We start from the raw sequence: 27,514 nt of genomic DNA on the forward strand, positions 1-27,514 counted from the left end.
GGTTGGACTCTGATATCCTTGTTTGTCTGCAGTCGGATCGCTGGAATAAGGAGTTCATACGAGAAGGTTTTCAGACTAAGGGACGCTTTGGCCTGGCGCTCACCACGCTGGGTGATGTCAACGGCGATGGCTATGGCGATTTTGCCGTGGGTGCACCCTACGATGGACCCGAGGGTCGTGGCGTGGTGTACATCTATCATGGCTCTGCGCTGGGTCCTCTGCTGAAGCCCTCGCAGATCATTAAGGCTGAAAGTCTGGTCGAGGCGGCTCCATATCCGCGCACCTTTGGCTTTGCGTTGTCCGGCGGAGTGGACATGGATGGCAATACGTATCCGGACTTGGCCGTTGGGGCCTATGCCTCGGATCAGGTGTTTATTTTCAAGTCGCGCCCGGTGGCCGCTGTCAATGCAGAAACGGTGTTTGCCAGTGCCTCGAAGCTGATCAGCCTGGACGACCGCACCTGCCAGCTGCAGCGCGATCACAAGATGGTTCCCTGTATGCCATTGAGCACCTGCTGGAGCTACACAGGTCGCTATCTGCCCACGCAGCTGGACTTTGAAGTCTCCTGGCTGCTGGATGCGAAGAAGACGCGCAATCCCCGCATGTTCTTCCTGCGTGACGAGGGCAAGAACATCCGCAACCAGACGATCCGACTCGCCTACGGTCAAAGATATTGCCTCAACGAGACCGTCTACCTCATGGACGGTGTCCAGGACAAGCTGACACCCCTCGAGGTAGAGGCGCGCTACAACCTGCGCAGCAGTCGCCCCATCGAATCCCGTTCCCGGACACGTCGCGCAGCCCTTGAGCCGGTCATCGATCAGAACCGCGAGATCATTCTACGCGATGCGATCAACATACAAAAGAACTGCGGACCGGACAACATCTGTGAGCCCGATCTATCACTGACCGTAACGTATGTTCACTTGGGGCTTAACGCCTTCTCCCCCTTCCCCTTCTTCGTGGTCTAATCGATTTCCTCTTCCTTTTCTTAGGGCCGTCGACAAGTATCTGTTTGTGTCCGGCGAGCCGCTGACCATTGAGGTGCTGATCAAGAACAATAACGAAGATGCCTTCGAGGCTGCATTCTACATGATGACGCCCAAGGACTTGCAGTTCACCAAGCTGCAGCAGCTGGGCGAGAAGATCGACATGCCCATCACCTGCTCAGCGCCCGATGCCAGCAACAACTACACCCTCAAATGTGACATTGGTAATCCGCTAAAGGGTGGCAATATGGTGAGTCCTACGATGCGGTAATCCTCAGCGGTCATCTCTAATCCATTGATAATCGATCAACAGACTCACTTTGCGGTCAGCTTTGTGCCGGCGGAGAAGCACACGAAGACGTCCAGCTACGATTTCTATTGGGTGGCCAATTCCACAAATGTGGAGCGCAAGAACTCCGAGTACGATAATGTGGGCAGCAAGAGCATTGGCGTCTGGGTAGAGACCGACCTGACCATCAAGGGTACCTCGCTGCCCGACTACCAGGTGTACAAGGCAGCCGACTACAAGGCACCCGGCAACGCCACCACCGAGGACGAACTGGGTCCACAGGTGGTGCACATCTATGAGCTGCGCAACAACCTCAGTTCCTACATTGAGGGCGCCGTTGTGGACATCTACTATCCCTATCAGACCGAATCTGGTGATCCACTCATGTACATCGTCAATCAGCCGGAGACGGGCGGTAAAATCCGCTGCGACAAGATCGAGGTTAACGAGCTGGGCCTCAAGCTGAACGAGAAGCAGAAGAACAAGTCCTATCTGCATGCCCAGGGCGCGATTAGCAACTCTGTGCCGGCGACGTGGGATGCTTCGGCTGGCGGCGAGGGAGCTGGCGGTCATGTGGAGATCTCGCATGGCATCCAAACCGGCAACACGGTCGGCGTCACCGTCGGCAACGACAACCAGCGCAGCCTGACACCCAAGCAGAAGGAGCTGCTGGAGCGCGAGGACGCCCAGGACGCGGCTGGAGATGCCTCCTTTGTGCATTTGGATCGTGCCAATCAAGCGGGCTCGAGCAGCAACCAGGAGGCGAACATGAACCAGAGCAGTGGCAGCTTCTCTAGTGGCGGTTTCATTCCAGCTACGCCCAGCGGCGAGCTGCTCAGCCACAGCACCCATGGCCACATTCAAATGGCACCGCCCCAGGTCACCTCCAGTTCCAGATCCAGTTATCAAATGCGACCCCAGCAGCAGCGGCAGCAGCAAGTTTATCTTGCTGGCGGCCCAGTGGACAAGTCGATGTATGGCGGACGCAACGGCGACTTCCATGCGGGCACCCTTGATCTGGGCACCTTCAACCGAGGCAACGTGGACAATGAGCTGCACAACAGCCAGGTGCAGTACGGCCAGCCGGCGGTGCAGCGGCGTGTGGTCTATAGCTCTGGTAGCAAGCCGTACTATGGCCGGGAGAACGAGGACTTCTACGACGAGGACAATCAACAGCAGAAGGCGTTTGGCCAGTGGCACAGCTCCAGCTCCAGCTCCAACTCGAACTCTGCGCCTCGTCGCTACAGGCGCGACGTGCCCACTACGATAGAGATGCGTCTGGCGAATGGCACGTCACCCTGCCTGGGTGTCCAGTGCCGTCGACTGCGCTGCTACTTGGAGAATCTGGGCTATGAGGATGCGGATGCGGCCTTTGTGGCCATACGAGCTCGTATGGTAGCCACCACCATGGAAAAGCTGGCGCCCACTGTACCGTTGAATGTATCCACGCTCGCCGTGGCGAACGTGACCAGCTTGCCCTTCATTGGCAAGCCCAAGGAGAAGATATTGAAGACGCACGAGATCTTCTACAAGGCGCAGCCAGAGCCGCAGCAGGTGCCCGATGTGGTACCGCTCTGGGTTGTTGTCTTGGCTGCATGTGCGGGTGCTCTTATCTTTCTACTGCTCGTTCTGCTGCTCTACAAGGTGAGTGCTTAGTCAATGCACCAACCAATTGTATTTCTTCTATGTTCTATGTTTCCTTTCCGTTTCATTTTTAGTGCGGCTTCTTCAAGCGCAATCGGCCCGCAGATCATTCGCAGGAGCGACAACCGTTGCGCAACGGTTACCATGGCGATGAACATCTGTAAATGCGTTGCATCCGCAGCAGCAGCTGTCGAAATTTAAATAACAGAAATACAAAAAAAAAAAAGAAAAAAAAACACGAACAGTTAACATCTCACTAAAAAAATGTACTAAAAACAAAAAACAATGCAGCAGATGCAAACAACGGTTCTAAAAACAGCAACAAAAACTCTACTAAAACATCGAACGCACTTAACCAAGTTTCAAACCGCGCGCGCGTTTTTAAAACGCGTGCCAAAGCACGACAACAGAAGCAAAAGAAAATGAAGAACTAAAAAATCATGTGCGATGTTGCGTTGATTTTTTTTTTTTTTTTTGTGAGAAGAAAAGAAAACAAGTAAAAATTGCCTAGTCACGAATTAAGAACTGTCGAAAGCGAAACGGTTTAATAATATAATTTTATTATTATTATTTTTTTTTTAATTCGACTATTTTTTCCTAGTTTGCAAATATTTGAGCGAATGAGTTACAAGTGCTATATGAATCTCTACTAAAGATAACTAAGTATATTAAGTGTATGTGTGAATGCCTGAGCGAGAGAGAGAGAATGTGTAACTGAAATAGTGTGTGTGTCTATGAGTGAGTGATAAAGAAAGAGAGAGAGAGTGCATGAGTGATTTCTGATTTTCTTTTTTTCTTCTTAGCTAATATGAAAAGAGCAGAAAAGAAAACTAAATAAATAAATGAATTTTATTTGTAAACACGAAAAAAATGCTGCCCGCAGAGAAGCTGCCACGCCCACTGGCCGTAGCATAATTATAAAAATAAACTAAAATAATAGGTGCTAATTTACTATGCTTGTTTGCTCTTTTTTTGCCACTTTTCAAAACTTTTTTTTTGCGTGCGAGTGAAGTTATTTTTGAAAATACCTACATATATACGCGATATGATTGTTTTAAATTGATTTGTCAAACTCAAAGTTTGAGAAAATTGAAATTAAAAACAAATACAACTAATTCGATAAATTTGTGTAATGTTATATATTTCCCCTTCTTTTCTGGTAAAACTCATTGTGTATATACTAAAAAAACAAAAAAGAAAACAAAAAACAGTTAAGACGTTTATTTAATTAATAATTAATTATGCATTTATTTCTATTCTACACCGCAAGAAGCAAGAAGAAGACCGACTTCTTTTGGTGTACTCTCGAAATGAACAATGGGCAGGGTATCCGCATAGCTGGTTATTCCCCACAGCCTGTCCCCCTAGCTATTCAGTTTGTTATTCTTCTAATTTTAAACACAACTCGCTATTGTTTAATTTATTAACTGTACTTATAAATGCGTGTGTTATACATATTTTTTCGCTAATATTGTATTACATTTAATTCTTTATTATAAATTTATAAATAAAAATTGCGCTCGAATTGTAAAAACAAATACAATGTTGACTTTAAATTTGGGTACAAGCTTATACTTAAAAAAAAAAAGAGAACACAAAAAAAACAAATTCAAAAATTTAATTCAGTAATGAGTAACAATATCTGTCAGCATTTGTACACTAGCATTTTTCTTACGTCATGCAGTTATCGTTTGAGAAGTTGGCTCACTTTGCGCCTACGTTTCTCTTTCTGCGCTTACGTAGTTAGCGCTGATTGTGGGGTTCGCGTATTAGCTAAGCAGCGCGCCTGCAAATTTAGACAATTTTGTTTTAAATTTATTATTATTTATTATTTTTCATTATTTTATTTTATTTTTCATTTTATTTAGTTAGACATTACATGTAAATATAGTTTATTTCAAATTAGCTTAAATTTAATACAGCATGCATCATGTTTGTTTGCAGCTAGCGCCATCAGCGCGTAACTGCATTCAAGCTACGAATTCGTCGCACGATACATAGAACGGTAATTGCGGCGTTCATTTTTGTTCTACATTTCACTTTAGTGCTCATTGAGAAAGCAACGCAGCGAGACGTGTGCTACGCAGTTGACGAGTGTTCGTAGGTGGTTCAACCAGTGTGCGCGTAAAACTGTAATTCTGTTTCTTCTTCATTCTACTTTAAATATCAACGAATATTACATTCTTGTTTTCTTTTTCGGATCTTGTGTGCGTTTTTTTTTTTTTATTGTGTACGTAGGTGTGTATAGAAAATGCATGGCTCTGTGTGAGTATCTAAGCTGAGCGCGGCTGCCAGAGCTCAATAAATTGTGCGAAATTTGAAGAGAGAGCAACAATAAATGCAAAAATAACTGTTAGCGTGTCTTTAAAGTGCGTCGTATGATAATATGTTAATTGAGTGTTGCTAAGTGTTTGCTGATTATTTTTGAAACAACAAATATAATTAACGAGAGTGAGAGCAACAACAATAACAACGAACTCGTATATCAAAGGTAAAAGCAAAATTCTTTAAGCTGAGCTTCTGGTGGTGTATATATATTTGTGTGTGTGTGTGTGTGTGTTGTGGAATGCAAGAGACAACAAAAGTACAAAAGTGGAGTACATTCATTTCAGAGTAAAGAGAGCGTACTTCCAAGCCGTAGTTAACAAGTCAAAATATGTGTCGGTGTTTGTGTGAGTTTTAGTTTATTTTATTTTATTTTACTTTTTTTGTGAGAAATGCCGGCACAACCGGTTCGGCAAGTCACCAAACCAGCGATAAGAACAAAAAAAGAGAAAGAAATAAGAAGAGCAGCGCGAGAGGCAATGTCAATGCTACGAAGATCGCCACGGCAGCAGCAAAGGCGACGGCAGCGTTGTCTCTTTTTTAATGCTTGAGATGCTGTGCTGCATTCTATACATACATATATTCCCGCAACAACAACATCATTGTATAGTTTTTATAGCTTGAGAAGCCACGCAGCATTTAGCTGGTGGTTGTTGATGCTACTACCAACCACCCACTCATACAGGACACATGTGCACGTATTTAAGAAAAAAAGAAGAGAGAAACGCAAAAATTCCCATAATTAATGCGTAACAGCGTTGACGTCGACGTCGACAGCAGCTGCGTCGTCAGCGATCAGGGATGCGCAATAACCGTTCACAGGCGACCCATGCACATGCGCGTGTGCATGTGTGTTTGTGTGTGTGTGTTTGTGTGTGTGTGCTTGTGTGTGTGTGTTTGTGTGTGTGTTTGTACATACAGATCTTTGCTCAGCTCTATCGGCGTTGACGTTTCCGCTTCTTTTAGTGTTGCTATTACTTTTACGCGTATTCACGTACCGTTAACTTTTTTCCTCTCTTTTTGTGCATGTGCAAGTGCTGCTTGTTGTTGTTAATGTAGCTGCGTTTGTTTTTGCCTTTGCATTTGCGCATTGTGGCGCTCACGCACGACTTGAACCCATCGACTCCTCCAACCCCCCACATACATAGCTCGTTAACTGCCGTTACCTTTTTTCACCCGCATCATCGCATCTTTTATACACGTTGCTAGTTCCAATATCTCTAATACCCTTCCCTTATAAACTATGGTATTAACAATTATATCACGAGATATGTAACTAAATTATAATAATTGAGTCGATTTGCAATTGATGCATATGTAAAGTATGGACGTCTTTACAATGGCAAGGGTATTTAATTTTCTTTACAACAGGCAAGGGAATTTAATTTTCGGTATTAAAAAATCAGCTGTAATTTCTTGTGTTCTTTTTGCAGTTGTTACAAAGCAGCTGCGAACAGAGTTTACGGTTATTGTGTGCAAACCTAACAATATATGTATGTATGTATGTTTGGTGCGAGCTGCGTCTGCCTTTGTGTATGTGTGTGTTAGTGATGTACATAAATATGGCAACTAACCGCACCTTTTTCCGTTAAACGTTTGAACTTCTGATTTACGCTTGAACTAACAGCAAAGTCGTCATCGCTTTCATGTTGTTTCGTATAAACGTAATATCTATATATATATATGTATATAATGTATGTAAGTTTGAGTTTGTGTATATATACATATGATTCCATGTATGGCAAAAAAAAAAAAAAAAAAGAAAAACAAATAATTAAATATATACAGTTTTGAAATTTGTTGGAAAATGAATATCCTAGCTTGCCAACAGCTGCGATTATTTTTAGCATCGTTACGCTACGTTACGTTACGTCGCATACGTTATCTGTAAGCTGTCCGTTATACGAATCGGTTCATTTTGCTCTGTAAATTTGGGAATTGTTTAACAGGCAAATCAAGGTTTGGCCGACCCATAGGGCATGTCTATTGTTGAGCAGAATCAATATTGCAGACTTCTGTCGGTATCGATATATTAAAATTGACTCAAGATTTTCAATAACAAACTTTCTACTGAGTTTGGTAAGAAGTGGTATGTACATATGTACATATAGCATATCACCTTATATATACGTTTGCAGGGTACCAGCTAGTCGTGTACTCGAGCAGCTAAGGTTTTGATTGATTATTGTTTTCTAATCTATAAAAAATAATTGGAATACTGATATTCTTTAATGTATAGAACAATTTTATTTTATTTGTTTTTATGTACCTGTTTATATTTACCTAAGTGCAAATCAGGTGCAACATATTGAGTATACACTGTACGCGTGCAAATGTTTGTCTAGGCATTGTTATATACATATATATTTTTAAAAAATATTCTGCTGCACATTGTCTTATCAGTTGTCGCTGATCAAACACATTCACATTTACCTTGTGCACAACTAAGCGTAAACAGCGCAGTCGGCGGCGCTGCTGGCGTCGCTGCTTAGCAACTACAACTAGGCTGACAAATTGTTGACACATTTATTTTCAACAACAGCAATTCAGAGCTCTGATTGTTGTTGTTGGAGTTGTGCAAGCCAGGCTGGCTGGCGGCAAGGTTACTGACGGGCAGAGCTGCCCAATACAAATGTCAAATTTGTAGTTTCTGCTTATACCCAGCACTCATTAATAACGGGTATACCAAGGCCTATGCCTATGCCGCCGCCCCATATTGAATAAGTTGATCATTCTGTCTCTGTAAGCTAGATGGACATTCTCCATCTATTCTAGATTTTCTTGACAAATAAATATTTGATTGCCATCTGAAAGTCAACACAGAGATACCCTGTAATGCTGTATATTGTCATATATGTGTATGGGTATTGTATAAGTGTGGGAATCTTTTGGTCGAATATTCGAGGGTTGGGCCTAGACTTATAAATAAATATATGAATGGCATGTGAATGTCAGCAATGAGATACCCTGCAATGCAGTACATTGCCATATATGAGTATGGGTACGGTACAAGTGTTTATTTTGGTCCCAGATTTAGTAGATGATGGAATGTCATGAGATACCCTGTACTGGTGAACATTATTATATATGTATATTAGTATGTGCATGGATACATTTATCAATGGGTATTTGTTGGTCGTGCATTCGAAGCTAGACCGCTTTTACTTGTTTTTGTTTGTTTGTTTGTTGTTGTGTCAAGTATCTTGAAACATTTTTTAATAATGGGCGACGATGTTCGGTGCGCCATTAAGCCAAATTAAATGTCAATAGCAGAACAACGTACAAGACAGCAACAACAACAAGAACAGCAACAACAACAAAGTGAAATTTTTATGGTAGAGCAGCAAATGAAATTAATATGATAATGCTACATCAGCGATGCTTAACCTTAAATACTCTAATACGATTTTCTAAAAATTTTGAAATAATAATTTTAAAATATGCTCAGATTTCAAAGATCTCTTTGGGTGTTGAATCTATTAGTCATTCAAAGTTAAATTAAAATTAAAATGAAATAAATATAAAAATTATAATTATCCGATTGATAAGATATAACTATCTGTCCGATTTTTGGTATTACAAACAAACCAATATACCCTAAATGAAGAGTATTTTATAAGTGGCTAGTTGGCTTGGCCAGGTGTTCGGCAGATTCAGTTTGACAGGTGTGCAACTTCAACAGCCAATTACAAACACCGTCAAATTGAATTTCCATGCCCAAATTGATTTACTATTTGAGTGAATGTTGTTGCATGTTAAACAGTGTAATTATTCATTTCAAATAGGTGTCCAAATTTGCAATCAATTATTTATTTATGCTCTGTGACCGCCAGCAATTTGACATAATTAATCAAATATTGTCGGCTTTCCATGGAGCTCCACTAATGCCCGCAATTTAAGGCAGGCCAAATTGAATCATGTGTGGGCTTCTATTTGTTACTATTCGAATCTAGGTTTGTGCGAGCCGAATGTGGGCGGAGTGTATCTTTTGCTGCTCAAAAAGATACTAATTATCTTACGAAGAAGATAACAGAAGATCTGTGACCTGCAACACGGCCTAACTATGCATATGCGTCTTCTATTCTATATTTATATATTATATTCATATTCACAATATCAAGAGATTGAGGCTAGAAACTTAAATACTCGTTGGTATTTTTGGTTTTATAAAGTCTTAAAATTAGTTCAATACACCCATTAAGGGTATGGTAAATCTGGAAATGCTCTATCTGGGGTAAGAAATACATATTGTTATAGTAAATATATCTGTGCCTATTAGAGCATCGCATAACTATATCTTCTGCACTTTTACTACTAGAAGTTGCGAATTTAAGATCTAAATTACTGTTGACCTTTGATATTTGGCAGTTAAATTAATGAAAACAGCCGTTTGAATGAATGAATGAAAGTAATAGTATGATTTTCCTTTTTTACTTGAAGCAAGTTTAAATTGTTCATAAAGCTTTCAATTATTATTTTTCGGAAGTTTATTTTGACTGAAAGTGTTTTATTTTGAGAAAGGGTGAGCTTATGAGCTTCTTTGAGCACTGCACTGAAACTCAGTGCAAAAGCAAATCATAATAAATATGAATATATCTCTTGATTTTTGCCTATCGTCAGCAGCTTCCACTCATTTGGTCTCTATCCTGAAAACTAGCTTTAGGGCGAATCTCGAATTGCGTCGCAAACTGCGTCACCAAAGTCATCAATGGATGGATAGGGGATGGAGCTGTCAGCACCGGCAACGCGGAAGATAATGCAAAGTGCGCAACACGTAAATGGAGTGAAACCGCTGGGGTGGGGTGGGGAGGCGGCAACGGGGCAGCAAGTGTGCGGCAAGAGCCGTTTGTTTGTTGTTGCCTTAAAGAGTGCAACGCAAAAGCAAAGCCAAGCAGGAAGCTCACTCTGACTTGGGCATAAGCCAAATTTATAATGCGAATCAAGCATTTTGGATGGGACAGTTGCGCGTTTATCAATCCAATATATGTATCTCTTTCAATTTCTCAATAAATGTGTGTGCGTGTGTGTGTTGTGGCTTGTCTTGGAGCGTCGTGTGCCCATTATTCAAAGTGCCGCAGCGGCACTTTTGCTTTGATAGACCTCGCCGCCGTCATCGGCGCGACCCATTTAAAATCATATTGCATTTGCATTATTTATTATTGTTATTATGATTAGTATTATATTTTGTTTTCCGCCATAAATTTTGCGCTATGGTCAGCTAAAGACGCAAAGTGCGAAAAAATCGTAAGCATAATGAATATATGTAAATAAACAGCTGCAAAATTGACTTTTTGAAATGCGGAAACCAAAAATATTGGAACAAATTAGAGATGCATGAAAATGAATTTCAAATGTATGTCGTATATGGCGGATATGCAAGCGATTATAGTGCCATAGACATTGATTCTATGATGATGATTTCCATTTTTTAGCTAAAAATAGTTTTCTATTATCATACTATTTATAGATATTAGTATTTATAGTAGACTTGTAGTTATCATATGAAACATATATGAAATTGAGCTTAGCTTTAGTTATAATATAGATATGAATATATATGTACATACATAATATACATTTTTAAATTGTGTCTTTCTTTTTCAACTTTTTACATCCAGAACTGCTATTTCTATAAACGATTGATTATCAATGTCTTGTTTAAGTGGTAAAATTAAAGAATATCTGTTTTGTTTAGTGCATCACTGTTCTTTTAGTGAGCTGCATGAAGCGCTGGAATACAATCATAAGCTCGATCTATATGATCTCCTTAAATATGTAATCAATCTTTAACATTTAGCTTATGCAGTTAAGCAAATGTTTGCTTAGCACTCAGTTTTTGGTTGACAAACAAATGCAAATAGCATTAAGATGATCATACGAGATGATATCATGCTGAAAGCAAACGCTTAGAAATTCACTTGCAGATGTACATATATTTATATGTATATGCAAGTGTGTGTATGTGTGCGTGCGTGAGTGTATGTGTTTATGTATGCATATTTGTTTTAGACTTTAAACTGACTACAATAACTTATCTGACTATTACTCAACCCGATTGCGTTCGTCCGCTATTGTTTGGGCCATGGCTTTTGATGATGTGGGCCCTTGGGTCTAGAGAGACGTGGAAAGAGATGGAGATAGTTGATAGCTGGTCGCGGTTTCATTTACAAAACCCTCGCAATTATTACGTATCCACCATATTCATTTTTAATTAAAACAAATTAATGATAAAACAAAAACATATGACTTGGGTTCGGAGGGAGCTCGAGGTTTATTCATTTTCATGTCGCTTGGCCGAATAGTTATCTGAGATTGTCGCGTTCGCTCTGAGATAGAGACATTCTTTATTGCTTAGTGCCAATGGGCACTGAGTAAATGAGTAAACGACTAAAACTGGTCCCGAATTAAGCAATAATCGCTGGGACGATAAGATAGCCAGCGTTTCAATGCTTTTCTTCATTTTGTCGCCTTATTTTGGGCTTTGTTTCGGACTGCTGGCCAGCTGGACGTAATCCAGCCCATGTTTCAAGTTGGCCATCGCTTATCACGATTACAGGAGCTTTGCGGACAGTGATAGGGCTGGCCATCGATATTGTTGGCCCGTCTAGATTTCCCGAGGCATTGCTGTATAGAGTTTCGATGTGTTGTATGCCCTGCAATTGGACTGAAAAGCTAAATTAGTCAGTGTTAAAAATAGATATCCTGTGTATTATTGATGTATGTATTTTTGATCAGGGAAGTTGGATTCTTATAATAAGGTAGACCCAAGCGAAACATATTTATGTATATATCAATTCATCAGACTATGTCAGAAATATGTACCCTATAGGCAGTTGGATTAGAGATGTTTGATTTCTAAGATGAGGTAGAGCCAATCAAGACTTTGCCCACATTTTATATAAGTCTTAAAGGTCTTTATTTGGAAAGCCATTTTCTTATTCCATAATAATATTATTCATTACAACAAATTATGGAATTTACTTTTTCCCAACTGTTCCCCCTCTGTTAAATAGTGGGTGGCTCGGAGATTATATGACAAGCTGGCGATAAAATTACAATTTTTAAGCTATTTTAAGCTCATCACAACTGCAGCGCATCCGCCTAAGGTGTGGCTACATTATGAACCACTCATGGGCTGGGCGGATCTTGAGAAAACGTGCGCAATCCGAGCCAGGAGGTGCGAAAACTTTCAACACTAACCTAATAAACCAGGAGTGGGCAAGATTTCTATGTCAATGGGCAATTATAATTAGCAGGGAGAGGAAGAGAGAGAGAGAAGAGAGAAAGATCATGTTGAATTTGTTCTTAATTAGCTGTCAATTGAAATTTATGTACATTACATTCGTGACTGAAATAAAGCCAAAATCCGCTATATATAGGTGGTTTTATATCTCACCAGAGAAAGAGGGAGGGAGAGAGAGAGAGAGGGAGAGTGTGTATTGCCTGAGTTGGCTCGCAAATTGGCAGCAATTGTTGTCAATTTAAAATTGAAAAGAAGTCAAATGTTGACAGGAATGCACAAGCTATATGTAACAATCTATATATGTGTATACATATCTATATAGACATATATATATCTGTTAAGCACGCATCACATAGTACTCGCTGGCACATATCTGAGCTGCCGAGTGGGCGCTATCTTCGTGCGATTTCTGACTTATCTGAGATGCTCCATATCGTCTTTTGAGTGCAAGCGAATGTTTTTTTTTCTGTTTGACTTGTATATCATGTCTCAAGGTAATCTTTTGATAATCAAGCGCTACGGCAAGCTCGTCAAGCTGATAAGATGCGAGCAAACTGACTGAGCAACTAGTCGAATATATATGACTATAAATTGCCGTATATGAACATATATAGTAGAACTATATGCCATCATATAGCCGTAAATATGCCCATCTACTTTCGAGTGTCTGCGATTTCAAATGATTTATTTCCGTTTCTATATTTTGCTTGCAGCTAGCATAAAATGCGCTTAAATTAGCGCAGATTTGGAACAACAGCCGGTAATCGTAGCAGACATCTTTAGTTGACTGAGTGCCCCAGCGACAGCATGGCCCTGAATCAGGGCAAGTACAAGCCGACAATCTGTGCCATCGACGAGGTGGACGATCGCAGCTACAAGCTCCACACGGGCCCCGACGATGAGCGCGTCGGCCACGGGAGCAAGCTGCAGATCGAGGGCAGCGAAACGGCTCCATTGACCACCAATCAGCAGAAGCTGCACAGGGATGATGCTGGCCTGACGCCCAAGGAGTTGGAGGCGGCGCGCAAGGAGGCCCTCAGCGAGGTCAGTGGCGCGGGGGGCGGAGTTACGCCCACAGCGAACACACCGAACTCGACGCACGCATCAGCGAATGGACTGAGAGGTGAGGCAGCGACACCAATAAAAGCGGTTAAGAAAATGAAGAGAAAGAGAGGGAAAAAGAAAAATGAAAGATTAATTCACTTAACTAATATAATCAAATAATCAATGTGTTTATATTTAAATGTCATTTAATAATAAGTCCTTGCAATTCGCTTATCATTAAGCATACATATCTAACCATAGATACTTTCGAATTGTTCTACGATTTAAATTGAAAATGAGAAGTCAGGGTAGAATGGTTTTATTAAATGTGTCTATCAGGCAAAAGAAGGCGTGGCAAATCCCATAAAGTATATAGTATATTCTTGATTACAGCTACGAGTTAAGTCGATTTATCCCGGGCCGTCTGTTTATCCGTCCGTATGTATGAACGTATGTATCGAACTCAGAAGATGTAAGAGATGTTTTCCTTTATACTTATTTTGTCCGAGCGTCTATCCATTCGTCCGTACGTCTGTCTGTCATGTCGATTCTGCGCTGTTAAATCTAGATGCAGGAAACGTCAAGTATATAATATCTGTGAAATCCGAAGATACAAAAATTAGAGTGAATATACAATGCCTATTGGTTATTCTAAGGCTTCCAGACAGATTTAGACTTTTACAGTGAATGAGTATTACGAAGTCGGTACCACTCCACTCTTACTATAATTTCTAAAAAAAAATGCTGCCAGGGCATTGTACTTCAGATACTTCAATGTGAAGATAACAAAAATAAACTGAATTATTTTAATTTTTAGAATTTTGAATGGAACTCGAGTACAACAATGTACAATCTTAAAGTGACATTATTTCTTGATAACACTTTAGAAGAAAGATAGGCTTTTGTTTGACTTTGTAAGAAATCTAAGCAATAAACTTTGAATGTCTCGAGGAGAACTTATTGAGGGACCATAAACCTAAATACATAGCACTACATTCATCATTGTGTTCATAATCATATTTTCTGCACATATCATCATTGCATGCTGCGGTTCATATTGCTGGATATATGTATAGCCCTGCTGCTTCCAGGACGGCGCTCCTTCGATGCACTGATGAGTCTGTCGCGCAAGCGCCGCATTCTCTACGTGGCCACCGCCTGCCTGTGCGCGCTGCTGCTCGTGATTATCATCATGCTGCTGGCGTTCTGGCCCGAGGTTCCGTTCCATTTGCGTGCCCCGCTCTGCCTGCAGCGCGAGTGCGTCGAGAGCAGCCGGCAGCTGCTGCTCTGGGCGAACACGACGAAGAGTGCCTGCCACGAGACTTACGACTGGGCGTGCGGCAACTTCGCCGACGAATACGCCAATGGGGACTACTATGTGATCAAGCGCGGCGAGTGGAACTACAAGACTTACAATGAGTATCAGGGTAAGAGCTGTGCTGCAGTCGTTCCGAGCCAATTGATATTAAACTCCTTCGTTTCATGCAGAACTCAACGAACTGAACCGCTTCATATCCATGCTGCCCAATGTCGCGGAGCGAGCCTACGCCGTGGAGTCAACCATCAGCAGTCTCTATCGCAACTGCCGCGACATCGATGCCCTGGACAAGAGTCAATCGGATCTGTTGCTCAAGCAGGCCATTAAATCTGTGGGTGAGTTGCCCAAAACGACGAGAACGTGAAATGCTCTTAGAAGGAGCCGGAGGAGACCTTTAGCTTTTGCTGGAATTGAAGTTAGAGCTGATTGATTTAGCGATATTTTAGAATCAGGGAGCAGTTTTATTAGGAAGCACAAAAAAAAAAAAAAAAAAGATTTGATTAGATTATTGCAACTAGTGTAGAAAAAAAATATTTGTTAGCTGCTGCTGTAGCTCCTCTAGTGGCTAGGCGGCAGATATGTCGAGCTCTGGCTGCCCTTGCCCAGGTTGGTGGTGGTGGTGGTGCTGCTGCCGCCGCCGGTGCTGGTGATAACGGCCTGTCCGCTGGCATGACCCAGGCTGCCAGCGCCGCTGCTGGTGCTGATGAAATTCTGGCTGCCAGCGGAGGCAAGGCCACCGGCTGAGGAGCTGACGCCGCGGCTGCCAGCGTCGAGGATGCCAACGACAGACTGGGCAGGTGCCACGCCGCCATCGGTATGCTCCGAGGTGCCTTCGATGCGATCGTACTCGGCTGTGGCGTGAGAGAGTCTGTGTGAGAGTCGGAGATTGGGAGATGCTTATCGGATTGGACTTACCCTGAATCTGTTGCTGGGCATGGGAAGCCTCGGCGTCGGTCTTGTACTTGATGAAGAAGACCTCTGGCTTGCTGGGAATGGTGGGCGCCGGTGTAGCGATGTCGTTGACCTCCAGCGTCGAGTCCTTCTTGCTGAGCACATAGATGACGGTCTTCTCCTCCTTGGGCGCGTACTCGGCCGACAGCTTGACATTGGCGCTGCTCGACGATGGCGCCTTAATGAAGATGACGCGATAGTTCTTCTGCGGACGGCCAATCACCAGGTGCTTGACGCGCTCCAGATTCTCGTGCTCCTCGGGCGCAGCGATCGTGATGAACTGTTTGTGCACAATGGGCGCCTCGAAGGCCACCTGTTGGTCCACCTGCTGCTGCTGCTGATAGCTGGGCGCCTGATAACCAGCCAATCCTCCAAAGCCAATATTGGGCGTTTGACCGAAGCCGGCAAAGTTGCTTGTGGCACTATTGCCAAAGCCGCCACTGACAAGGCCAGACGAGGAGTGTCCACCACTGCTAATGCCGCTGCCCTGGGTGTAAGTGTTGCGGCCAAAACCCGAACCGGAACCGGAACCAGAACCGGATCCAGAGCCGTATGCGGAACTGGACCCGGAGCTGGCGCTGCTCAGCAATGACCCAACGCCGGCGCCATGGAATGCTCCCAGTGGTCCATAGGTAGACACACTCTGAGTAGTGCTCGGTGCACTCAGAAAACTGGAGCCGTGTCCTCCACCGCCCGTCGTGGTCAGAGTTCCAGAGACGCCGCTGCCATAGTTGTAGCCCTGAGGCTTGGCTTGAGCCAGGGCGCAGAGCGTGCACAGTGTCTGCAAAGCGAGCGTGTGAGAGAGGGAGAGAGAAAGATGGAGTTAGCGTCAGTGTGAGTGTGAGAGAGACGGGTGTGTGTGTATGTAATCCTTGGGTGTTATCCATTAAGCCTTACCACAAGTAGACGCATGCTGGATTCAGATTTGGTTAGGCTTCAGAAGCTTCAGTTGATTAACTGATGCCGCTCCTCGCCGCCGTTTGGGCTTTTATAGTCGCACATTTGGGCCCCGAAGCGATTCCCTAATCAATATACTCAATATTCAATATGAATTCATATTTCTTCTGCTGTTTCTATTGCTATTGTTGTTGCTTCTTGTTTCTTCTTCTATATGATGGTAGCTAATTAATTGCTCAATTATTTGGCTATGCGAACATACCTCTGACATTTGATTTGACGCTCTCTTGCTCGCTCTCTAGCGCGACGCTGTTCTCCTCTTGCTTCCTTTAATGTGACCTGTTGTCTGATAGCTGTTGTTGTCGTTGTTGTTGCTACTAATCTTGGCGGCATTAATCAATGCTTCAAGTGATCAGTTTGCAACTCTTCAGCGACTATTGACAACGCATCACCATAAGCTTAAGCAAACACATTGATAAATAATCGGAAAAAAAGAATCACTTGTTAATTTCCGTTGCATTTTTGTCTTTGCAGCCAACCGCGAATTCCTTGAGATCACGAAATGATCGATTGGTGAATTAATTTATGCGTCGAGCTCGAGCTCATCTGGTGACGTCTACTCACAGCTAATGACTGAAAGCGCATCAATTTTATCATTATATTCTCATGTGGGGGTTAAATTAATTAAGCCAAGCCAGATCAATGTCTGATTATTTTCAATGAAATTTGATTCCATTTAGTACAGTTTAGTCTGAAATGAAACTGGGTGGAGTAAATCATACTAATTGCAATTCAAATGGGATCAGATGAGCATATCGTAGAGTCGATTCTTACAGGGTATCTGATAATCGTGCACACTCACGGCTGGGCGTCCTTTGATTCTCTTCTGATAATGTTATTAATGAACGCAATTTGTCTGCTGTCCATGTTCGAAATGTTCAATACAACAAGTTTTCTGGTTGCTATACAACTTTTTTTTCCATCTAAACAAACTCATTGGGATTTTTCTTAGAGACTACAAAGAGACCAAGCTTCCGCAATGGGATATTTGTTTGACGTACTAAGTATTTAATTATGTGCTAGCCCCCAAGCGAGAGCTCGAAATTCGTAGAAATTCGTTGGCTAAAGCATAATTACGTAGATTCTAGACTGCCTGAATGGGCCAAAGTTTGATGTTTTTTGAATTATGTATATTGAATGATCTGTCTAAATGTGTACAAGATTCAGAATGAAAAGTCTAAAAATAAAGACGCCCCTCTTTAGAGTATTCAATTAATATGTCTAGACAGGGATTTGAAGCAAAGCTGAGAACTTTTGAAGTACATATATAGTATTTGTAATTAAGGCATGAACTTGAAGATATTCATGATGCTGACTTGCTAATTTAAGCATTTTTATAGTAGTGTATTAAGTATACAGGAAATCTACACACCTTAATATGTCTCTGCTTTAATGGGTCTTTCAATTTCCACATATTGATATTTATCGATAACAAAGTTATCGATGGAAACTAAACTTGATAAAATTGAACTACCTACAGCATACTCTTTGTAGATTACGAGTTATATGCTTAAATCGGAGCATATAACTAACTACCTTATAAATACAGATACATAAAATAGTTGCGAGATAATTATAATTATTAAGAACAAGTCTTTAGCTCTTATATTGTCTGAAATCGACGCGTTCAAACATATGGACAGACGGGCAGACAGATAGACGGGCAGGGTTAAATCGACTCAGCTCGTCACCTGGATCAAGAATATATATACTTTGTGGGGTCTGCCACGCCTCCTTCTGCCTGTTACATACATTTTATCAAAACCATTATACTCTGATATCCCATTTTCAATGGGTTCAGGGTATAAAAATGCAACAAGTGGGGTCTGAGTACTACCGAGAGAATTCAATAAAAGCGAAACATGTCAGAACATAAAAAGTGCAGAATTGAATTCAGAAGAAGAAATACGAGGGCATTTAATTGAAATTTTGGGTACTCATACAAGGATAAGCTTCCCAAAATAGAAGGAATATGTCAGAAACTTGCAGAATTTAATCAACGATATCCAAGACGACCTACTTTTACTAAAAGAGTTATATATCTTCATTGGGAGAAGAACCTTACAGGTCATTAGCGACAGTTTTGCAAATATAACAAACTATAGTTTATATTTTAATTTAGAATTTTAGTTTAATTTAAATTATATGTTTGGTTTGAGTAAAAAAAAAATTTTTGCTAAACAAATTTTTCGTTTTGAAATTCACGGAACAGCAAAGATCGTTTTACCGCCCCCAAATCATTGCGCCCGGGCCGCATTTTTTTTGGCACTATTTTGCATGCAATTTAGGTGCAACGTTTGTGAGTTCGGGTGACGAACATTTTGCTTAACGACTGAGATGCTGGAACGTATTGTGTTTGTCCACTGTAGTTCAGTTCAGGCAAGTTCAAGTAGTGTACCAAACAAAAACCAGTAGATAATAATGCAAAGAGGAGAATTTAGAATTATTGCAGATTTAAAATATGATAATTCTAGCAATCGTTTCAATATATATTTTGTTGAAATTTTGTTTGGACCGTAGTAACAGTATTTTGAAAAATACAAAAAATTAATTAGGCTGAAATGAGCGTAAATGGTGCAGCTGAGCAAATGCCAGATCTTTCTGGCCCGATCGACCCGGTTTAATGTATTTCAATGAAGACGCCACACTGGTCAGGCTTGTCTGGGCTGTTGGCAAATAGGCCGGTCTATGGCTATGTTTGTTAACTGAAGCATTTCCATTTTCATTTGATAAGACTAGTGGCTGGTGGTTAGTGGTTGGTGGCTGGTGGCGGTATGCAACGAAAAGATGGCTCGATTATATTGTGTCATTTGTATACTTGAGTTGCGACTAAAAGCAGAAATTCCAAACGTCGTCGTCGTCGTTGTCATCTTATTATTTTTGTTTTTTTGTATTTATTTATTTATATATTTATTATTGAAAAATTTCATTATAATTGGCATAATTTGAATGCGCTTTGGGGCGAGCTTTGTCGGTTTGTCGGCTCGCGCGGCCGATCTGGCAGTTACTTAAGACCACATTTTATATGGCTAAAATGTTATGATTTATGCGCGGTAGCCACCTTGAAATAAGCCGATTGAATTCAGCAGCCGCAGCCCACAAAAAAAAAAAAAAATAGTTATTAGCTAGACGGTAGTATTTTCAGATGTTCGAATCTATATCAATTAAGTCCATAGTACGGCATTTGTCACTGCACTGTGTGTGCGTGTGTGTGTATCGGTGTGAGTGTGCTCCAGCCCAAAACGAATGACTTAGAACACAAACTTTTTACGTCAAGCCAATTAACGCATTGGCCTTGGAATATGGATTGCATAACTTTTCCTCTATTGTTTCTTCTTTTGTATATATGTATACACTTTTTATGTTGTTTTTTTTTTCTCTTTTTTGATTTTGTTTTAAGTTTCTTATGCATATTTGAAGATTAATAGCTGCCGTCTTGTGCGGTTCGGTTCGGCTGCCAATCACAAAAAGGTCGTCTAGTTGATGTCCAGATATGGCCGCCGCTTCCACAATCCCATTAATTAAATGCAAATGCAAATAAATCTACACGAGCTGCTTTGCGAATCAGCCACCAAAATAAAGAAGATGCATTGATGTCTCTTTTTTTTCTATCTTTTCTTCTTTTTTTCTGAATTTAACTATTTGCAAAATTTATGTAAATCAAACTGAAATTCGTGGTTTGGCGATCCTCGACGAACCGCGAATGCCCTCTATCAACATCTTCATGATAATTAATGTAAATAGGAGCAGAGGCAGGGGCAGCAGAGAGAAATGAACTACGAAAACATACATAGTCGTATATCTGCCACCAGCCACACACACGCACACACACATACAGACGTCTTAGTCTTCCTTTAAATAAATAAATACAAATAAATAAAAAAATATTTAATAGTTTATTTAGTTTTTATAGTTTTAATATGATATTTATACAATATTCAAAATTACACTGTCAACAATTTAATAAGCTTAAAATACAAATTAGTTTTTTGTTCAGAAATATCTGTACATTTCTTGTTCTTCCTGTTGTCCATATGCTTCGCATTGCCCAAAGCCGCCTCGTTTGGCACAGGGTCATAGCACTTTGGCAAAAAGGAAAGAAAAACACAAGAAAAAAACACTTTTTTTTATATATAAAATTTAAAATAAAAACAAAAAAAAAAAAAAAAAAAAAAAAAAAAAAATACACATAAACTATAAAAGTTTGCAAAAAGTATGCGAAATCTACAAAAATAAAACACTTTGCGGCTGTTGAGTTGAACATTTTAATTTACGCGTTCGCGATTTTTTTATGACGTCTTGTGGTTGTTGTTATTGGATTAGTGGGGATTTTATTTGTATCGGCATTGTCTATATATTTAACGCTTATCACTTTTATGCAAATGCTGCTACCCGGCAATGTTAATAAGACACTTAGTGGTGCGCATGGGACGATCGTTAAATTGACACCACCCAATCGCCTGCAGCACCACACTCACATGCATACACACACGCACACTCACACTCATATGCACACGCTTATGCGCTTTAATGAAAACTCTTTGTCGGTCGCTGATAATCGTAGCCCAACTGAGCCCCTTTGGCTGCATCTGTTGGGGACTTTGGGGGCTCCAGGGCGCCAATCACAGACTGCACTGGCGCCACGTAGGGCGCCGCATGCTCCGAGTTGCCGCCCAGCACGTCGTACTGCGTCTGGATCTCACGCTGGGCAGCGGCGGCCTCCTCGTTGGTCTTGTATCTGATGAAGAAGACGTCGGGCTTGGTCAGGGACTGCTGCTGCGGTTTTGGTGGCTCTATATCTTGGGCCTCCAGCTCCGGCTGCTTGCGGCTCAGCACATAGATGACCGTGCGCTCCTCCTGGGGCGCCAGCTCGGCCGTGTACCTGAGAGCCTCGTTCTGGGTATTGGGCGCGCGGATGAAGATGACGCGATAGTTGCGCGTGGCACGTCCGATCAGCAGGTGCTTGGTGCGTGGCTGCAGCTCCTCCGGGTCCTCAGCTGCCACAATGCTGTAGAACTGCTTGGTAATTAGCGGCGCTGACGTCGTAGGACTCTCCCCAGCCACCGGTGGCAAATAGGAGCGCGTCGGCAGAGCCTGGCAGTGGCCAAAGAGCTCCAACGAAACGAGAAAGATGACAAAGCCCAACATGTTGCTAGTGGATGATGCCTCGAAATGTGTGTGGCAGTGGGTGGCCACACGCCGTATATATATTGGGCAGAATCTTGAAGTGTTTTTTGCACACAATTCGGGGCCCAATTAGCCAAAGACTTTGGCAACGAACTTGTTGCAAATTAGTGAAAACAAAGGAGCCGTTAAAAGCGAAATTGTTACAACATTTGGCTTGGCTGCCAAGATCTAGAGATTATTTTCGTAATATTTGCACATTTGTATTTGAGTTGCGATTGGCATAGAATACATATATTTCCGCTGCATTTTGTAATACACATATACACATTTTTACATTTCATAAATATACATATGTATATGTATATATGTATATATGTATATATGTATATATGTATATGTATGTCTTTATCATAAATTTCAGAGATCATAGTTTTGGCTCATTTATCTTTTATCGCTGCGCGCATAAACATCTTGTTTGGCCATTGTCCACAGTTTATGCGGCATCATTCAACGCCCCCACATTGCTTCTTCTTCTTCTTCTGTTGCTTCTCCATTTTTTGACTAATGGGCAGCTGGTGTGATCTAATCTGCGCTTCACAGCCTTTGCATTTGTTCAACATTTCAAAGTTTTCTTTTTATTTTTTATTTTTTATTTCTTGTGCGTTTCGCAGCCTCACAGCTGATTAGTAGATTAATTCATTTTGGTTTCGGTCGCGTTGTTGTCAACAAGTCGAGACAATTAAAATATCAACAGCGATATATTTCTCTTATTTGTTATATTTGTGTGAGAATACGACGAGCTGGCTGGCTTGACATCAATTTTGATTTCGGCTTCGATTCAGGCCTCGATGCGCATCGATTTGCATAAATTGACGCGTAATTCCCACACTTTCATGTCGCATTTGGCAAAATGGTACAGCTAATTTGATTTATGACTTGATTTATTAAGAAAAATTGCCTCTGCCCAAAGCCAAAGCCGCTAGAAATCAGAAATCACTGATAAAGATGTAAATGATCTTGTACGAAGGTTGCTCAAGGGCTGCTCGCTTGCCGCCTTCGACCTAATGAAACGATACAGATTTGGGCTCGCCATAAATGAGAGTATCTCAAGATTTGAATAATCAATAATAATAAGTCATTCAAATTTCAGAAACAAGATGCAGAGACTGAACATTTGACATGCCGAATGGAAATTGAAGAGACTTTTCTGTTAACTGAAAATATATATTATATAAGTATTAGAGCACGAGTTATTTAAATGTAAAAATATATAAATCGCAATACTCTTTGATGGTATGAAATTTTGGATCGATCACTCAGTGATTTCGTTTGATGACAGCAGATGATCTGAATTTTTTTTTTTGCAACCAACTTTCAGTTTAATCGCTTTACCGTTACTTATTTAAATAACTGATATAGTAAGGCATGTTTGTAAAAACTTTGTTGGGGTTTACGAAATAGTCTTGCTTTGGTGGATGGAAGGTCGAAAGCAGCATATGAGCCAAATATTTTAGTGTTTTACTATCGAAAGTGTTTATACACTCAAGTAAGGCGAAAATGATGTGATGTTTTATGTAGGAGCTCTGGTAACTCAACGCCAATGTCAAAATTGATTTGCAAAATTTGCAAAGTTCCAGCAATTTCGATCTTCAGACTGGAAGGCCTCTTGAGGATGAAGGACCCAATAGATTACTAACTAGGCAATGGCTAAATGGGCTCAATCGATGGCTAAGGAAAGTGCGAGTAGCTCAGAAGGGACAGCTGAAACCCTGGTGCAGGTAATGCTCTGGTGGAAGTCTGTCCATAATGGAATATCGGTTCAAGGCCACTATTAGCGATTGGATAGAGCAGCTGTCCAGTAAAAATTCTGCAACTCTACGGAAAGACATCCCTAATGGAGTACTTAGGATCTTAACTCTAGCTTAATATCTATTATTATTATAATATACATACTTATATGACAATCAATACTGCAGATTGTCAATCCCGAGTCCTACCTTGCATTATTGTTTGTGACGAGACATTGTTTAGTTATGATACATCAATTGTATTGGATGGACTCGACGCTTATTAAAAACAAAAAAATATATATAATAAATTAAAATGCAAATTCGAGAGTTGATTTAACTGCATGTCAACTGCTGACAGCAGCTACTATGCGCGATCTGACCTACATATGGATTGTGATGTCAACATTTATGTAGCCATTGATCTATCTCCATTCATATCAGACAATAACAAAATATCATTAGTCTGGCTACAATCGCTAATGTTACGATCATCGTTTAATGTGGTTCAGCTGATTTGAGCCAAGATTTGTATTCATGCTGCACTCAATTAGGCCACATTCAGCGGTTAATGGAGCTCTTAATCTATCCATCTGATAAGAAAATAATGTTCCAATGTATTTTCTCTCCTTCCATTTTTCCTCTTCATCTCTCCCTCTCTCTCTCTGGTTGAGCTCATGCATATTTATGCATTTGGCCTGCGTCGCAGCATTAAGATCGACGTCATATTTTGTCATGGGGCGTCAGTTTAACGATCGCTCGAAGTAAAAGATGCGCTGTTTGATTCAATTATAATTAACTTTGATGTGCTTATTTTGATTTCTCACTTCATTTAAGCTAATATTGAGGTATTTTGGGCGCCGGGCCGCTTTGTTGGCTGTCGAATTGTTTTTTGGACGTTGAATTGTTGATTTGCATTTGAGCATTTTGCTTTTTGGCCGCTTCGGACCTTTATTAGCCGCTTGGCATGATTTGAGCAACATTTCAATTTATTTATGGCATTTTTATTAATTTTTTAAATGGCATTTTATAGCGCGGAAACTACGCGACCTTACCCCAAAGAAGTGTCTCTTGAAAAAACGTTGCGTACTTCTTTATATATACAATTTATTTATTTATTTTTTAAAACAATAACAAAAACAAAAAACAAAAAAAAAATATATGTGGTCGAGGGAAACAATGTGCTTAAAACTAAACAACACATAACAAGCTATTAGAAGGACTGAAGTTTGTGTGCGTGCGTGGGCGGGGATTGGGTTTGGGGATAGAGGGCGTGGCGTGGTGGTGCGGAGTGCGGGGGCTTATCGCTTCAGGGCACTGGGCAGATACTGGGAAGTGGGATTAGTGCTGGGGCGATTGATCTGGCGGTAGTTGTAGCTGCCATCGGGATTGAGGCTGTCGAGGCTGCCGATGACGGAGGTGATCGGGGCGTTGTTGTCCTCCTGGAACTCGTTGGTACCGCCCAGCTTGTCGTACTGTCCCTGGATCTCCTTCTGGGCTTGGTTGGCCTCGTCGTCGGTCTTGTACTTGATGAAGAACACCTCCGGCTTGCTGGGCTGCGTCGGCGCAGGTGTCGCAATATCGTTGGCATCCAAGTCGTTGCCCTTCTTGCTCAGCACATAGATGACGGTCTTCTCCTCCTGCGGCGCGAACTCGGCCGAGTACTTAACGTTGGCATTGTCGCCAGCTGGCGCCTTGATGAACACCACGCGATAGTTCTTCTGCGGCCTGCCGAGCACCAGATGCTTCACCTTGTTCTCGTTGCCGCGCTCCTCGGGCGCCGACACCAGATAGAACTTCTTGTTGATGATGGGCGCCGGCGTGGTGCTAGCTGGCGGCAGGTACTTGTCGCCGCCTCGATGTACCTGCTGCAGCTGGCCCACCGGGCTAGGCAGCACCAGTTGTCCCCCGGGGTTCGGGAGGCCCGACAGGCCAATGCCGCCCACAAAGAGATCGCTAGTCTGCGGCTGCTCGTAGCCGTACTGAGGACGTGCCTCGGCCAGGGCCAGCAGAGCGGCGACGCAGCCGAACACTAGCTGAGCTGATGTGGAACGCATTTTCGAATTGGGTTTGTTTTGGTGAGTTTCTGTGAGTTATCCTTGTGGTAATCCTTGAATGCTTGCTAGCTTGGTTGTCGCTATCGCGTCGCGTTCGTTTGAGCACGTTTTGCTTTGGATTGCTTGAGGGCAATGGTTGCATTTCTGGTCGCTCCACTTGGCTTATATGCGCTGCTTTCCAGATCGGCTGTGGCCGCTGGCTGCGCTGTCGGCGCCATCAGTTACCAGCTTGTTGTTGTAATTTATGTAAATCAGCATCATCAGCATCATCAGCAACATCAGCAACATCAGCATCAGTAAAAGCATCAGCAGGGGCAGCGGCAGTCGAGCTGCTTGGCGACTGCTCAGCTTGGCACATGGCAATAACAATTTGGACATGTCCACAGAGTTGGCTCGCTTTCAAGATAGGCTCGAGCAGCGAATGCTACCAAAAATTTATTCAAATCTCTCAACTGCATGTTGAGTCAGCCACAGGCAGTGGGGCGTGGCTGATTCTGATATGCGCTGCGTAGCCATGGTTCACATTTTGAATAGAGCTCATATATCTCGTATAACAATAGCCACTCGTCTCGTCTCGAATAACATATATAAGCATATATATATATACATATATGTGTATATATGTAGCATCTAGCATATGTATCTGTTTCTATCTCTATATAATTTTGGCAGCTTAGGCATTGAACTTGACTGCGCGCTGCGCTGGCCTCACAGCTGAGTAGATTATTAATAGACCCATGGATATACAGAAAGTTTAGTTTTTTTGCCAGTTTCTGTAGGCTTTGCTGGCCGCCGTTTGCATCTAATTAAACGGCACCTGAACGGCATTAGTCTTTGACTCTAGGCCTCCAAAGCAATCGGCAAAAAAAATTAAAATAAAATGTGTTTAGCGAAACTAGTTTGCTGGGTTTTTCTTTGGCCCAGAGCAATGCTGACCTGCCCATCACATTGCTGATCGATTAACTTGCAAATGTGAAACACTTAAAAGATGGTTTCATACATCTCAATATGAATGGCGACGGACCATCTGATTGAATACGATCAATATGCGAACCAAATGGGCATCAAATATGTCACAAAGCTGCTACGCAATGTGTCTCGATCTGTGCATATATAATATATAGAATGTATCTTACATATTTATATTATATAACATAACATATAACTAGACAAGTCATAAAAAAGTAGATCAAGCCTTGATATCTCTGAATCTAGTAGATTTTGAGTCTGATTGAAATGTTTACAGTACGATAAATTCATTTGAGTAGGGAGAGTCCCTCCGTATAGTACCTGACATAAATACTCTCTCTCTCTCTGTCACCCGCTCTTTCTCTCTCTCTGTGTATCCATATCTATATCATATATTATACATGTATATAAATATAAATTTCCTGAGCTGTTTCTGAGAAAGGGAACATTTTATATATCTGTATCTTACACAGTGCCAGATAAATCACATTAATGTCATGGGCCCGTGCTTAAAATAGAGATCAATATCCTAGCGATATAAATGAACTATTTATTATAAGAATCATATACTGATATCCTTGATTTTATTGCCAATTAAGAATACATAGTTTATATTAATTATGGTGAAGGCCGTCCCGTGACGGAGGCCCTGGAGCATTGTTCCCTCTGGGCCCTATGACAATGAAGACCTAATCTGCAGTGGTTTTTACATTTCCTTCTATGTTTGTATATATAAAAGTATTCCATGTCCTTTTTTTTTTTTTTGCATCTAATTCGCTACCTCTAAGTTTTTCTATCTGCATTTGTATCTGGA

At 41.6% G+C, this 27,514-nt stretch overlaps 5 protein-coding genes across 8 annotated transcripts in view; 2 read left to right on the top strand and 3 right to left on the bottom strand.

Moving 5' to 3' along the window:
- LOC6584847 (integrin alpha-PS2) overlaps window positions 1-3,512 on the top strand; it is a 39,604-nt gene extending 36,092 nt beyond the window's left edge. For all 3 annotated transcript variants that reach the window (XM_044008068.1, XM_044008071.1, XM_044008069.1), the window contains 4 exons: window positions 33-916; window positions 996-1,239; window positions 1,303-2,922; window positions 2,997-3,512. In XM_044008068.1, the coding sequence (XP_043864003.1) occupies window positions 33-916; window positions 996-1,239; window positions 1,303-2,922; window positions 2,997-3,086 (2,838 nt within the window). In that variant the 3' untranslated portion in view covers window positions 3,087-3,512. The remainder of the gene's footprint in view (window positions 1-32; window positions 917-995; window positions 1,240-1,302; window positions 2,923-2,996) is intronic.
- A 1,456-nt stretch (window positions 3,513-4,968) lies between these two features.
- LOC6584848 (protein gone early) overlaps window positions 4,969-27,514 on the top strand; it is a 33,221-nt gene continuing 10,675 nt past the window's right edge. Inside the window, exons 1-5 of one of the 2 annotated variants that reach the window (XM_044006949.1) lie at window positions 4,969-5,054; window positions 5,161-5,413; window positions 13,204-13,613; window positions 14,611-14,961; window positions 15,023-15,187. In XM_044006949.1, the coding sequence (XP_043862884.1) occupies window positions 13,298-13,613; window positions 14,611-14,961; window positions 15,023-15,187 (832 nt within the window). In that variant the 5' untranslated portion in view covers window positions 4,969-5,054; window positions 5,161-5,413; window positions 13,204-13,297. Of the gene's footprint in view, window positions 5,414-13,203; window positions 13,614-14,610; window positions 14,962-15,022; window positions 15,188-27,514 lie in introns of both variants that reach the window. The other variant, XM_002010453.4, reaches the window with a different exon arrangement.
- Window positions 15,411-16,787, bottom strand: LOC6584849 (secreted protein C). Its single transcript, XM_002010454.4, has 3 exons — window positions 16,701-16,787; window positions 15,768-16,584; window positions 15,411-15,703 (listed from the first exon to the last, which is right to left on the bottom strand). Exons 1-3 carry the CDS (start codon window positions 16,713-16,715, stop codon window positions 15,411-15,413), a joined length of 1,125 nt encoding a protein of 374 aa, XP_002010490.3. The 5' UTR covers window positions 16,716-16,787.
- LOC6584850 lies at window positions 21,288-21,908 on the bottom strand. Its single transcript, XM_002010455.4, has one exon. It carries the CDS (start codon window positions 21,906-21,908, stop codon window positions 21,288-21,290), a length of 621 nt encoding a protein of 206 aa, XP_002010491.1.
- On the bottom strand, window positions 24,322-25,785 carry LOC26528331. The gene has a single exon (XM_015161703.3). It carries the CDS (start codon window positions 25,729-25,731, stop codon window positions 24,976-24,978), a length of 756 nt encoding a protein of 251 aa, XP_015017189.1. The 5' UTR covers window positions 25,732-25,785; the 3' UTR covers window positions 24,322-24,975.

Source organism: Drosophila mojavensis, unplaced genomic scaffold (genome assembly GCF_018153725.1).
Source record: "Drosophila mojavensis isolate 15081-1352.22 unplaced genomic scaffold, ASM1815372v1 contig_136, whole genome shotgun sequence".
In the NCBI taxonomy this organism is placed as follows: Eukaryota; Metazoa; Arthropoda; class Insecta; order Diptera; family Drosophilidae; genus Drosophila; species Drosophila mojavensis.

Bases quoted from the DNA above. Each gene is read 5' to 3' on its own strand.
- LOC6584849 (XM_002010454.4), bottom strand. The intron at 15,704-15,767 runs GTAAGTCCAATC...CTCACGCCACAG, and splicing joins TGCCCAGCAACAGATTCAGG to CCGAGTACGATCGCATCGAA.
- LOC6584850 (XM_002010455.4), bottom strand. From the start codon at position 21,908: ATGTTGGGCTTTGTCATCTTTCTCGTTTCGTTGGAGCTCTTTGGCCAC.
- LOC26528331 (XM_015161703.3), bottom strand. From the start codon at position 25,731: ATGCGTTCCACATCAGCTCAGCTAGTGTTCGGCTGCGTCGCCGCTCTG.